Source organism: Mastigoproctus giganteus, chromosome 1 (assembly GCF_048544385.1).
Source record: "Mastigoproctus giganteus isolate SK-2022 chromosome 1, ASM4854438v1, whole genome shotgun sequence".
NCBI classification, from domain to species: Eukaryota; Metazoa; Arthropoda; class Arachnida; order Uropygi; family Thelyphonidae; genus Mastigoproctus; species Mastigoproctus giganteus.
In genome coordinates this window covers 42,284,380-42,298,936 of record NC_143575.1, presented here as the reverse complement: position 1 = coordinate 42,298,936, position 14,557 = coordinate 42,284,380, and the positions used below count along the sequence as shown (strand labels likewise).

The window sequence follows — 14,557 nt, the reverse complement described above, 5'->3', positions numbered from 1 at the left end:
TCTGTCCTCTTCTGCTATCTCTCTCAATACCACTTCTTCAAGAGGAGTGTTTCCATTACAATGGGTTTCTTCAGCTTATAAGTTATTTTTTAATAGGAATTTTTTCCCGCCTGTCATGCACTCCCATACTCCATCCATCCATGTCCTCCTAGGTCTTCCTCTTCTCCTTCCAGGAAGTATCCATTCCAGGATAGCCTTTGGATATCTGGTTTCTTGCATCCATTTTACATTCCCATACAATGTTAAATGCTCTTCTTTGATAGTGTCAATAATATTCTTTTTCACTTCCATTTTCTCTCTTATGTCTTCATTGCATTTTCTCTTCTAGAAGTTCTTGCTGAGCATCTCCAAAAATCCATTTCTGTGGAGGGCGATTTGTTTTCCCCTCGCCTATTCAATTTCCAGGTTTCCGCTCCATGCTTTGTACAATCATTTGAAATATATGTTTCTTTGTTTTATTTAGAATATTTCTGCTCCATAGAACAGAATTTAACATACTGATAGCCTTTCTGCCACCTGCAATTCTCTTAATGATCTCTGCTTGGGATGATCCATCACTTTGTAAGATTGATCCCAAATATTTGAATTTATTGACTTGTTTGATTTTAAAACCTTCAATATTTAGAATGTATCCTGATTCTGAAGACAACATTTCAGCCTTGCTAAAATTTATTTTTAGACCCCATTGTTTATATTCCTGAAACAATTTACGACATGCATAGTCTGCATCTTCTAAGTCTTGTACCATCACCACCTGATTGTCTGCAAAAAGTAAATTGTGAATATAGATGTTCTTATTGATCGGCAATCCCATTTTATTGAATTTTTTTGACCAGGACCTTAGGCAGATGTCGATATAAATTCTGAAAAGTGTTCGTGACATGCAACAGCCTTGTAATAAGCCTTTTGCCGTGTGGAATTCAGGTGACAAAGCTGATCCCACTTTAATTCTGTATCTATTATTCCTGTAAATTGTCTTAATAATGTTAATCAATTGTCCACCAATATTTGCCTCTTTCAGTGCTTCCCATAAGAGTTTTCTTGGAACACTGTCATATGCCTTTTCAAAGTTGATGAAAATCATAAAGATTTCTTTTCCTTTCGATTGGCATTTTTCAAGGACCTGACATACTGTTCATGATCTCCCCAGCTGAAAAACCACTTTGTTCTTCTGACAACTCAATTCGGGCTTCTAAATGTTTCCTGATCCATTTACCAAGACTCTTTAACAGTGGGTTCAGGATGCATATTTCTCTGTAATTTGAACAGCTTTTCCAATCACCCTTCTTATAAATTGATGTAATATATCCTGTTGTCATTTCGTGCGGTATATTTCTTCTCAGTATATCATTTAAAAGGTTTTGTATCAAAAACAGCCACTCCTCTTCCTCCTTATTTCAGAAGTTCCATATAAACTCCTCCAGGTCTAGGTGATTTGCCACTCCTTCCCTCCTTTAGTAAGAGTTCCACTTCCCTAACAGAAACTTTTAAGCACAAGTCTTCCACACTGAAATCCTCCACCATCTTAAACTCTTCCCAGTCTTCTTTTAAAAGTCCTTCATAGTACTTCATTCATCCAGTCTTTCAAAGGTATTAATTGCAAACCAGTGTTGTGTTTATTCTGTTTCTCAAGTCTTTAAGGACCTTCCACGATTCAGCTGATCGCTTTAAGCCCAATTTGCTATTAATAGTCGCACATTTCCTTTCCCATTCTTCTACTACCAACCGATTGGCTATTTTCTTCTTTTCAACATAAATGTTCCTATATGCATCATTCCTTTCACCCAGCCATTTCTGATATGCAAGTTTCTTTTCTCTCTACAGCAGCTTACTTTCTTTGTAATCCAAGTCTTTTTTGGTCTCTCTCAATATAATTGGATAAGTCCCATCCACCCCAAGTGCCCTATTTACATTTAGCTTCAACAGTTTTTCCTTCCACTTTCCTCTCAGTTATCACAAACAAAATCATTTAGCTCTTAAAATTCAGTATACTTCCTGCATTCTCAGTCCTAAAAAATTTCTCATGTGAACATAGAATGCAAAATATTCATTTAGTTTGTCAGAAACCTGAACAGAATCATCAATGGCTAAACCACTGATAGCAGACCAATGATATTTCCTTCCTTCCTTCCTTCTAATGTTTATATAAGCAAAAAATTCTTTGCTGCTCTTCCCTGCATTCTTTGCTAGAAACTTCTCGTAATATGCCTTTGCTTGCCTAAACTTCTTTACAATTTGATTCCAGACTAGTTTATATCTTCTGTATTCCCTGATAATTTATACACACCATATGTATCTTTCTTCTCTGGAAAGAAAAATACATGGGATGCATAAGGCAGAGAAGTCATTATCATTTCATCTGACATCCATTTAGGTCTAAGCCTTGAACAATATCTCTTGGTTAGTATAAAAATTTTAGTAGCTACTATGATTATTTCCCTGAATGCTTCCCATTTAAAATTTGCTGTCATCAGTTAGTCCCACTAAATAGAAATCAGTCATAAATACTTCAAATATTTGGGGGAGAGAAGTTATACTCCCCCCCAAATATTTTGGGGGGGATTTCAAATTCATCAAATTTATTTACTACGTACAGTAAACCTCCGCTATTCGCGGGGTTTACGTTCCTGAGAAATGTCGCGAATACTGAGTTATGGCTCCCATAGTAATAAAGGGGTTCTGTTCCAAAGTATGAAATATATAAGAAAAACTAGTCTAAAATTTTGTCTATGTATGTATGTATTATGTGTACCTTCATAATATGACTATGTACATAGACAGTACATAGTTAAATGCAAGCATATGGCATCGAAATGATAATAAGAAACAATTTAATATTAAATGTAATATTTATTAGAAATTTCAAACAAATCTTTCAAACCAGCACCTTTGCTAGCAAAAAAACTTATCCGCCAGTGCTATCACCAGTTTCGCTAAAGTGTTGATAAAGGAGTTTTGCCTTTTCATGAATGATGAGTGAACTTAACGGAATTTTAGTTTGAGTTCGGTCTTCTATCCACAGATTTAAAGCTTTTTCCATTTTTTCTAATTTAACATCACGAGTTACAGAGCAAATTTTTGAAGCAATTAGTGCGTTTTCACGGACACTACGGTGGATTTTTCCTTCCGATTTTTTGATTGATCGTACCGTTGACTCATTGATTATATAATGTTTTGCCACTGAGGAGACACTTTCACCATTAGAAATTTTGTCTAATAACTCAATTTTATTCGCTAATGTCATCACCTTCTTTGATATTTTCACATTTCTGTTGTTATTTGTAGCCATATTTTTGTACGGGTTAGAAAGAACTTGTCCACAATAAAGTCACTTTCTTCCGTTAACACACTCGAAAAAGTCTGTTTTACACTGCAAAACGGTAGATTTATCACTTTTGTAAGCATATCAATTTATAAATTGATAAATTTATTCAATTTATAAATTGATAAATTTATTCAATTTATAAGCATATAAATTAAAAGCAAACAACGAAACCTTCCATGACAAGTGCATAACACATACTGAACAAGGATTAGCAAGAAACATCCAAGCTCATTTTGTCACCCCTCTCCCCCCACCCACTGAGCGCTGTTTTGACCAGGAAAGATAATTTTAGCCACGCCCATGTTTTTTTATGGCGAAAAATATTCACAGCGCTTTAAAATTCACATTTCTTTAGGTTTCATTTTATATTATATCAGCGATCGCGAATACGCGAAACCGCGAATACAGATACCGCGAATAGCGGGGGTTTACTTCAAATTCATCAAATTTATTTGCTGAATTCGAAGTACATATTTATTTTTTTATTTGCTCCTAGAATCAGTGTACACATAAGTATACAAACATCTGTTTTTATCCTTAGTAACCCTAACACAGCCCATGTATTTGTTGTTCCATGAAGACCCCTATCAGGCGCTGTAATCATGCTTTCCAGACTGCTGCATTTTTTCATAAATTCTGCTATGACTGCAGTTTTGCAATTATGCTGCCATCTACAGCAGCACACACTTTTTCTGATTGGTGAATAAATACTTGAAGATATTCCCTATCATCAGGAAGTGGTTTCGGGTTTCTATCATGTACCCTGTATTGTGTGACTACACCATTGACATTTCAGTTTTGTAAAAGAGTTTGGTGGACACACATGTATTACACACTGATTGATCACTGAATTATGACCACCCCTATGAAAACTGAATGCGACCCGCTGACCACGTGAGGTACGAGAGTGCGCAGTCAGTCAACCTACGTAGCATAGATAAGGTGTCAGTGGTTCAGTAGGTAGTAAAATTCCGAGCATGATGGGTAAAAGGAAGGATTTATTGGACTTTGATAAAGGACAGATTGTGGGAGCTCGACAGGCTGGTGCCTCGATTTCCCAAACGGCTGAACTGGTGGGGTGTTCGGGAGCTGCCATTGTTAAAGTGTACCAGGACTGTCATCAAAATGGTCAACCACTACCCAACAGCAAAACCGCAAAGGTCAGCAAAAGGTTGATGTTAGAGGTGAGCGCCGGGTCCAACGACTCGTACAGGCAAACAGGCACAGCACTGTCAAAGATAACATGGGCCAAACCAGAACAATATCTGGAATGGCCATGTGTCGCACGCTCACACGTATGGGCTGTACCAGCAGACAACCCCTACAGCATCCTCTCCCAACCAAGGTTCATCGGCGTAAAAGACTCACCTGGTGCAAAGAGCATGCAAGTTGAACATTAGAAGACTGGAAGAAGGTGTGCTGGTCGGATTAGTCACGTTATTTACTCCACACCAGGGATGGACGTGTACGAATTTGGTGTCAACAACATGAGGCTCTTCATCCATCATGCATGGTATCAAAAGTGTAGGCCGGTGGAGGCGGTTGTATGGTGTGGGGCATGTTTCACTAGCAGGAACATGGACCCCTGGTGTATGTGGAACAATGTATCACTGGTCTCCGTTATCATCAACTGCTTGCTGACTGCTATGTTACACTTTTTCCCGAATGGCGATGGTGTCTTCTAAGATGACAATGCGCCGAGCCATCGGGCACTTGATGTGCAGGAATAGCTTGAGGAACACAGTTCTGACTTCCACATACAGATTGGCCTTCGAACTCCCCCGATATCAATCCCATAGAGCACTTGTGGGACACTATGGAAGGATATATCAGGCATCTGGATATACCAATCACCTCCACACCTGCACTGCTAGCTGCATTACACACAGCTTCGTTGGCCATACCTCCTGAATGCTTCTGACATCTTATTGAATCAATGCCACATCGGATAGCTACTGTACTGAGGGCAAAAGGAGGACCTACGAAGTATTAAGTAGGTGGTCATAATTCAGTTATCACTCAGTGTATACATATATATATATATATATATATATATAGTGTACATGGATACACACCATTTTGTGTATTTGTCAACTGCATCCCACCTATCTAAATACTTATCAGGAAGTAAAATCTCTTTCATCTACAAAAATTCTACTATAAAACTTTTTAATACTATCCAGAAAGCTATATAAGTAAAAATAATCTTATTTTTAACCTAGAAACTTTCACTCAGTTTAAGAACAAAAATTACTAATGTGAAAAATGCAATCATATTAACCTGAGATGGGCCACATGCCGCTCCAATAATGTTCTTTCCTTCTAAAGATGTTATAAGTACAGGCTGATTTCCACTATAAGTTCCTATTTGTCCTTGATCATTTCTTCCCCAACAATATACTTCTCCATTTTCTGTTAATACCATACAATGACTGAGGCCAACTGCAACATCCACTATCTTTTTATCAGATAATCCTTCAATTAATTTAGGAAATCTGATATGTTCTTCGCTCGCATGACCCAGCCTATGATTGTCTCCCTTCCCCCTGAAATAAAAATGAAAAGGAAGAAAACTAGTAGGAAACATTAATAATATGATAAAATCATACCTACTACACTAAATATGACACATTAACAAGATGAATGTGCTAATTAGCATATTAAATTTGGTAGACTCTCAATAAACTTGGTAGCCCTTGCCTACCAATAATCATTTTTATATATAATGAATATGCATATATAAACAAACAATTAATCCATTTTTGTCGGCATAAAACAAAAATAGAAGTTATTTAGCCTTGTATTTAGAAAGGACTCTCCTGAAAAAATTTAAATGATATATCAAATATTTACATCTTATGAACTAGTGAAGCATCTCCACTGGTACAGATACAGATTCAGATTTCTAGTATCATTTTTGCAGGCTCTGGTGTTTCTCCCATTCATCGCTGAGTCCTCTGTACTGGGCATAGCCCAAGCCATTACTTCCAGCCAACAACAGAATAAGAGAACTTGTTCTGCTGTTGGTCGGAACCAATGGGCATATAGCAGCCAGGGTATGCCAGACACCAGATCTAGCATCCCCTGACCCTCCGTATCCCTAGCTGTGTGGAAGCACACCAGGTTCTACTATGACTCTTTACTGGGGTCCAGGGTAGCTGGGGGGCCCCAGGTAGTAAGTAAAAGGAGTTGGTGATAGTGGGAGAAGTTTAGGATGTTTGGGTGGGGGGGATAAGAGGATAGTAAGTTGGGAATGGGAGAAGGCATTCCCAACTTACTATCTTAAGAGATACTGTATCAGACTTTGCACCACTTCAGAAAGTTGAGTCAAAGTTTTGTTTATAACAAGGGCAAAGTAATTCTTTTCACTTCACTGCACACACCTCACTTATCAGTAAGTAAAATCTCTTTCATCTACAACATAATATTCACTCAACATTTTGTGATACTTAACTTAGATAATGGGCAAAAAAAATGGAAACTATAACGAAAAATCACTAATTATGGTGTTGGATTGCCACATGAATTCAGTGACCTACAATGACCTACATCATACTGGCAGACATACAGCAATTATAAGACACATCTGTTTACTGGCAGACATACAGAAATTATAAGACATCAGTTTTCTTATTATTACATTTGTTATTCTTTTTTTTTATACAAAAAAGGAACAAACAATGAAAGAAATGAAAGTCCTTTCATTAGCACTGGTCCCACAGTGCTCCTCAAACCAACGTGACGAATACTTAACTTTTACTGGTATTGATCTCCCACAAAAATGTGGGAGATCAATACCAGTAAAAGTACAACTAGTGACCTACATTTATAAGCAATTTATAACTCACAAGTTTCTGTTTGGATTGTCTTTTAGATATCTGATTATGACTGCTTTAAGAGATACTATATCAGACTGTGCACCTCTTCAGAAAGTTGAGTCAAAGTTTTGTTTATAACAAGGGCAAAGTAATTCTTTTCACTTCACTATACACACACACCTCACAACATAATATTCACTCAACATTTTGTAATACTTAACTTACAGATAATGGGCAAAAAGAATGGAAACTATAACGAAAAATCACTAATTATGGTGTTGGATTGCCATGTGAATTCAGTGCAAGCTGTATGTCATGGCACAGAGTCTACCAGTGTCTGAGGTCAGCAGAAGGAATATGACACTATTCGTCCACAAGAAACGTGGTCAATTCTAGCTCAATCCAGAAGTTGCTCCAAAAGTTTCAGCAGATTTTCTATTGGGTTTAGATCTGTTGACTGCGATGGCTATGGTATGTGAAAAATTCAGTCTCATGCTGCTCAAACCACTGTGTAACCACCTGTTCTCAGTGGATTGGAGCACTGTCATCCTGAAAGACAGCTCTCTTCATGAAAAAAATGTTCGACCATTGAATGAAGATGATCACTTAGGACTGTTAAATAGTGACTGGCATCAAGCTTGCCTTCGAACAGAATGAGTAAACCTAAACCATGCCACGAGAAAGTGCCCCACACCATTACAGAACCACCAGTACCTTTAACAACAGGAAACATGCAATCAGAGTTGCAAGCTTCCTATGGCTGACACCACATGTGTGCTCATCTATTTGCCACAAACAAAGTGTAGTATGATTCATCAGATCATATCACATTCCTCCAGTGCTCAAGAATCCACTTCTTTTGCTCTTTGTGCCACTGGAAATAACAATGTGCATTGTCAGGGTGTGATCAGTGGCTTTTGAAGTGCAACTCAAACGTGATATCCTGCTCTATGGAGTTCTCAATGTAATGTTTTTGACAAAACTGGCCTCTCGTGTCCTACACTGAAATTTGTGCACAATCGATCAGCTGTTGCTTGTCAGTTTCACTTTACACATCTTACTATTATACAGCATCAGTGAAAAAAAAAAAAAAAAAACAATAAAACAACTTTTCATATTACCTATCCATCCCCTCTAATAGTCTGTTTAGTTCTTTCACAACACCAGATGGAAGTTTGTTCCAAAAATCAACTACCTGCTGGTTGAAGGCAAATTTCCACACATGCTTCCTCAATTTGAATTTGTTACTTCATGTATAGTCTGAGCAAAGAGGAAGGATGCCTTTAATACTATTAAAGGATAAAATATTTTATGTTATTTGTTTCAGTGATGAAGACTGTTTATGTTAACAGCCAAACTGGACATTCAGCAGAAAATCTGCACAAAAATGTAAGCCACCACTGCATACAATCAAAAAATTGGTGAGTAGTGCACCATGTTATGTTGGTGGACATCGATGTTTCTAGTGCAATGGCTGCTTAGGCCATTGCACCACATCAGTAATTAGTCCCAAATTGTTTCAATAAATGAGACAATAAATGCAGAAATTTATCTATTCAACTATATCCCATGGTACCATGCAGATATGAAGTGTGGACACCTTCTGCCTCAAATATATTAGAAAAATGCTCACTGACAAATACTGGTTCCACAAGTCAAATTCTTTCAAATATCATCATTAAAAGAAATCCACAGAAATACTTTAGTTGCCAACTTGGACTACAATACATGAATGTTCCCACCAATTTACATTGTACAATAAAAACAAAGTATGAACATTCTTCATAATCCAAAAATATTATGTTGTAACTATTAGGCAACATTTCTTGGCTACCAATTTCCAAAGGTCTAAATAAAAACTTACCATGAGTAAAGTGCACCGCTTTTAGTTAAAGCAAGACTAAACTGAGCCCCACAATACACCCTAACAACATCTAATCCTTGAAGTTTATCAATGACTTTTGGAGTTTTACATCCATCACTTCCTCCTCTTCCAAGTTTTCCATAATCTCCATCACCCCATGAGAATACAACGCCTATAAATAAAATTATATATACTTATTCAAAAATATTTCTTATTAGAATCTGATCCAAGTTGACAATTATCTATAAGAATACAGGAAATCCAGGTCTTCAATATTTATAACTACAAAAAATATTTTAAGTGTCTGCAAATACCATCACTGATAATTATATCACAGGGTCCCATACAAATGAAAAACCTGGCTCAGTAGTGCTCTCCATAATTTCTTACTTTAAATGCACCTCACTTTCAGTGCACCTCTATCAATTAAACTGAAGTGCATTTAAAGTCAGGGTTTACTCTATGACAATTTCCATTAATATTATAATATTATTATAGAAAATTGTGACAGATTTCCAACAACAAACAACTCAAGACTTGCTAAAGAGTGAAAAATAATATTAACCGTTAATTTGAGATGGAGCAAAAACTTGGATGCCACAGAAAAATGCCCATACTCCTATTTTGTGTGTTCTTTTTCCACTCTCAAAGAAATTTGCTCATACTCTTTCTATCCCTTTTTACCGTCCCTGCCAATTATCATCCTATTGCACTTATCTCAATCCATCCCAAAGTAATAGAAAAATCCATCAACTCTTACACTACCTTTTGTAAGATCAAAGATCTGATTAAAGATTAAAAATATGGATTCCATCAATGCCAATAAACTAGTGCTACCTTGGCTTATGGTATTGTTTAATAAAATAATGCTACTCTGCATTATGCTTTCTTTACTTCATGGGGATCATACTGGTTCTACTGTGACAGAGCTTGGCTTAGGCACTTAAGAAATAACTATGTTTATTCAAACACAGTCGATCAACAAGTATATCTAAAATAACTAATATCAATTTAATCAATGATATCAGCAAGAAGTTAGTTATTTGGTTGTTAGGAGCATTAGCAACTAAGGCCATATTGCTCCGGGATATGCGGTGGTCATTCCCCGACCTTTTCGCATCCTCCGTATTTGGTGGTGACGGGCTCGAACCCCGGTCTAATCAAGAAGCGTGTGCTAAGCACTGCTGCTCCTTCCCACCTGGCTACGGAGGCGCCCGGTATCAGCAAGAAGGTGAATCTGTTATTCATTAAAAACTCAAATACACTATTATGACTAGTTTCAGAGCTATTAGGTTCCATCCATTAGGTTCCAAGTCAGAAATTAAGTAGCCTCAATTAGCAACCTTGCATCCAGCAACGAATTTAATTGTGTATAATATAACCCCTATTACTGGGCTGCATTGGCCTATGCACCATTTCAATAAAGAAGTTGGGTAATATTTAAACACAAGTATTGAAATAGTTCGAAAAAAACCAATGTTACTGTGAATTATTTTCTAATCTTTATCACTACTACCTGTAGACTGTATTGTTCCTCATGTGACAGCGAGAGAGAGCTTGGGCTTAGGTTCATCATAAATTACTATATTTATTCACAAGTTGATCTAAAGTAGCTAATTTCATTTTAAATGAATGACATCACTGGGAAGGTGAATATATTACTCATTAAAAAGTCAAAAGCATTACTGTGACTGGGTTCAGAACTATCTGATTTTCTGGGTTCAGAACTATTTGTGTTGATCAATGCAGCATTTCAGTAAAGAAGCTGAAGAAAAATAATACCTAGAGATCATATTGTCCTTCTTGCGACAGAAGAGAGCTTGGACTTAGGTCGCTTTAGAAATTACTATGTTTGCCATGAGCAAACCTATAGTAGCTAATATTGTTTTTGTCTGATGATGGAATCAAATCATTCACAAATTGTTACCTACAATTTTTGCAACTGGATAGCCAGTTTCCTCTAACTGCTCATTCAAGTCATGTCATGGTGGATGACTATCTTCCCAAACTATTTACCACCTATGTATTAATGACCTTTTCTCCAGTAACTGTAAATTGCTCCATGATCTGCTAATGATGTTACACCACATTACTGGAATAAGTTACCTCCATAGGTGGCTGAGGCCAACAGCTTGGGAGGAATTCAAAGGTCAGCTGGAGGTACTACATGAGGAGGAAGTCACATATGTATTTTATTTTATGTTTTTTTAATTAATTAATTAATTATAATTATTATATATATATATATATATTTTTTTTTTGGCTGGTGCAGCAAAAACCTTGGGTTTCTTGCATCATATGGCTAATACTAACTTTCCAATTTGACAAACACTGACTTCTCAATAGAGATGCCACCAGTCTGGTCAGGACTCCTTTCACCTGAGAAATATGAAAAGTGTTAGTCACCCTTTGGCCAATATGACACACTCCACCCTCCTAGGTAGGTTTTTCACCAGCAAACAATATGCAGCATAAGTACAGCTCTCCGTTCCTGCTGCAGAACAGTCACCGTTTGAGGTGTGACGTGTTGGCATGGTCCTCACTCAACATACCAATTCGCCCCATAGGCATTACACAAGGTTCAAATCTACACCAGCCATTCCAAGTTTTTACATCCATGTCTATGAAGCATTCTAGAATAAGCAGTGGCAGTATGACATGGAGCATTAACCTGCTGAAACAAATATGAATCTGTATCAAAGAACTGCCACAATGTAGGGAGCATGGATTCATTCAAAATATTAAGGTAGGCTTAATATTTTAAGGTTTAGTATTTTGTTAGACTTAACATAATGTTCATGGTTTCCCCACACAACCAGCAAAAGTCCTAAGCCACAAGAAACAATTCCACACCATAACCCCACCACCTCTATACCTCATTGATGGTGCAATGCACTCAGGCAGCAGACATATTCCAGGCATTCATCACACCCACCCATCTAACTAGAATAGGATGCAGCAAGATTCATCACTCCACAGAACCAATTTCCATTGCTCTGTGGACCAATTACTGAGTTCAGTGCACCATGCACAAACAAGACTGCTGATGATTGTTTATGCGATTTTGGTTTCCCATGAAAACTGAGACCATGGAGTTTAGTTGTGTTTGTACAGACCTCACCTCTGTTGGATGCCACTTGATTGATGTCTGATGAGATTATCATAGTATCCTTCTGAGTACCCTCTGGTAATGTGAAGTGAGCTTCCATGGCCTTCTTGTGAACAGTGAGATTGGTATCATCATGTTTCCATTACATAACATTACCAACAGTCAACTTTAGATGGTGTAGGCTATCAACAACATGACATTCAACAATAACATCTCTTTCAAAATCAATCAGCTCAGATCTATGCACCTTGACAAAGACAACTAACTTACGTGGCTTATACACTAGTCTGAATCACTTGTTTATCAGGAAGGTCCAATGGAGTGTCTGGGTACTTTTTTTGGAGGGTAGTGTAAATATAAAAAGGTAGCATTTCCAAAGCAGATTTTCAACATTATTACAATATAATTACTATTCAAATGAATTCTAAAGCAATAAAATTACACTGTTTATCTTTCCCAAGTGCTAGTACACATTTAATTGTAACTAAAATTTTAATTAAAACTACTCATATAAAGAATGCATTTTGAGAATAGATATCATAAATGACCAAGCTGCAAACCTGTATCAGTAAGAGCAAGTGTTTGGGCATCCCCACTACCACAAGCAATATCCACGATTGTATGTCCTTTAAGAGCAGCAACCAACATAGGGGTATTCTGATCTTCACTGCTCCCTACACACATATTTTAAAAATAAAACTGATAAATGAAAATATACATTAAATTACAGGAAAAATAAAATAAATCTGCTCTTATTTTTTTCCCTCTGAATAAGTGCTTTTAGTATAGTTTTTTTTTTTTTTTTTTTTTTCGCAACAAAAATATATCAAAGCATACCACTGTTTGTTATGCATAATAATAATATCCTGTTTTAAAGATGCCCCTAAAATATATTTTTCACTACTATGATTAAGAATTGTAAAATTATCCAAAAGTTTAAGCTCTCCAATTACAAGTAAGTCATGCTATATGTTTATTTTTATGCTCTAAAACACAAGGAAAGAAATTTTACAACTTCATATTGGCAGCTACGCATATTTTATAAATGTTTAGCAAAAGTATTGCTTGATAAATCAACTACTTAAATCTTCAGCCACAAAAAAAAAAGGCTAGAAGACAAAACACCACAGATAACCTATAAATATGCCTGAATAATTAGAAATTACACATCTCAATTTCCAAATCAAATTATACTTAAATAGACAAAATAATTATTTATCTTTGATATCTGCATGTTATGCTTTTAAGCAATAACATGGAGAGAAATATATACAAGATGCTTCTAATTTACACCAAAAAAATTAAGGGATTCTACATACTAAAACAAATAAAAAAGTTCATACAGGGTATATCCTCATTATCCAAGGATAACTGGTTCCAGAAAATTCCAATTAAAACGATTCCACTTAAAATGGGGACCAAATTTTCGTAATGTTTATTATTTAAATAAATGAAACTAGGCGTAATATTTTAAGAGTTTAAAATTCTATATCTATATAATATCTGTGTAGATACACCATAGACAACTTTTAAAGAAAAACTACAACAGTAGTGTAAAAGGCATCATTTCATCTCTATCTCATATCATGCTCACCCTTCACAACGAGTTGCCCATGTATTGCACTACCTCGAATATGTAGAGCTTCACTAATAGAGAAGATTTGTTACTTATTCGAGGTGGGCACCCAGACAGCACCGTTTCAAAGCTAGTTGGCTTTTCATCGGTGGGGGAAGAAACAACTAGCTTTGAAACAGGGCCATCTCGGTGGGTGCCCACCCAGATAAGTAACAACAGTGTTCCCTATTAGTGAAGTGTTACTTATTCCAGATAGTAATGTTTATTATGTACTTGTACATAGTAAAAAAAAATGGATGAAGGAACTGAAAAATGAGAAGAAAATTATTTTATTAGGCATTTTTTATTATAATACACTGCACAATGTAAGATTAAGTAAAGTTTATTGAAGTTACACTATTTTTCAGTTGTACGAATAAAGAATGAATCCATAGTTGTGTTTGTTTTTGATTGTTTTTTGGTTTTTTTTTGCTGTATTTTTTCAGATAAAATTGTGTAGTAGCATTTAGTTATGTTTTTAACTTCGTGCTTAACTTTTGTTGCATGATCATGAAGATCATTCTTACAAAAAATATTAAAGTGCTTGGTCAATTTTCTCAAGGGAAAAAACTTTAATTCTTTAATTTTCAAATCCTTGTAAATGCAGGGACTTGGATACCGGGGACCCCCTGTATAAACACCTCAATGGTTATAGAGCCTGTAGCTGTTTGAATTTTAAAAAATAACTAGAGTTCTGATTTAAAAAAAAAAAAAAAAAAAAAAGAAGCAAGACACCTACCTAGACTTAACATTTTACTAGGTAAGTGTCTGCTCATTCTTATTTTATTATTTTTTACCATTCAAACCTCCATAGTCATATTCTTAG

The 14,557-nt window shown here is 36.1% G+C and overlaps 1 protein-coding gene across 1 annotated transcript in view; it reads right to left on the bottom strand.

Moving 5' to 3' along the window:
• The window catches only part of HERC2 (E3 ubiquitin-protein ligase HERC2), a 971,627-nt gene that overhangs the window by 828,125 nt on the left and 128,945 nt on the right, over window positions 1-14,557 (bottom strand). The window contains exons 13-15 of the mRNA XM_090372402.1: window positions 12,677-12,790; window positions 9,008-9,179; window positions 5,607-5,871 (exon numbers count right to left, since the gene is read on the bottom strand). Of these exons, the coding sequence (XP_090228528.1) occupies window positions 5,607-5,871; window positions 9,008-9,179; window positions 12,677-12,790 (551 nt within the window). The remainder of the gene's footprint in view (window positions 1-5,606; window positions 5,872-9,007; window positions 9,180-12,676; window positions 12,791-14,557) is intronic.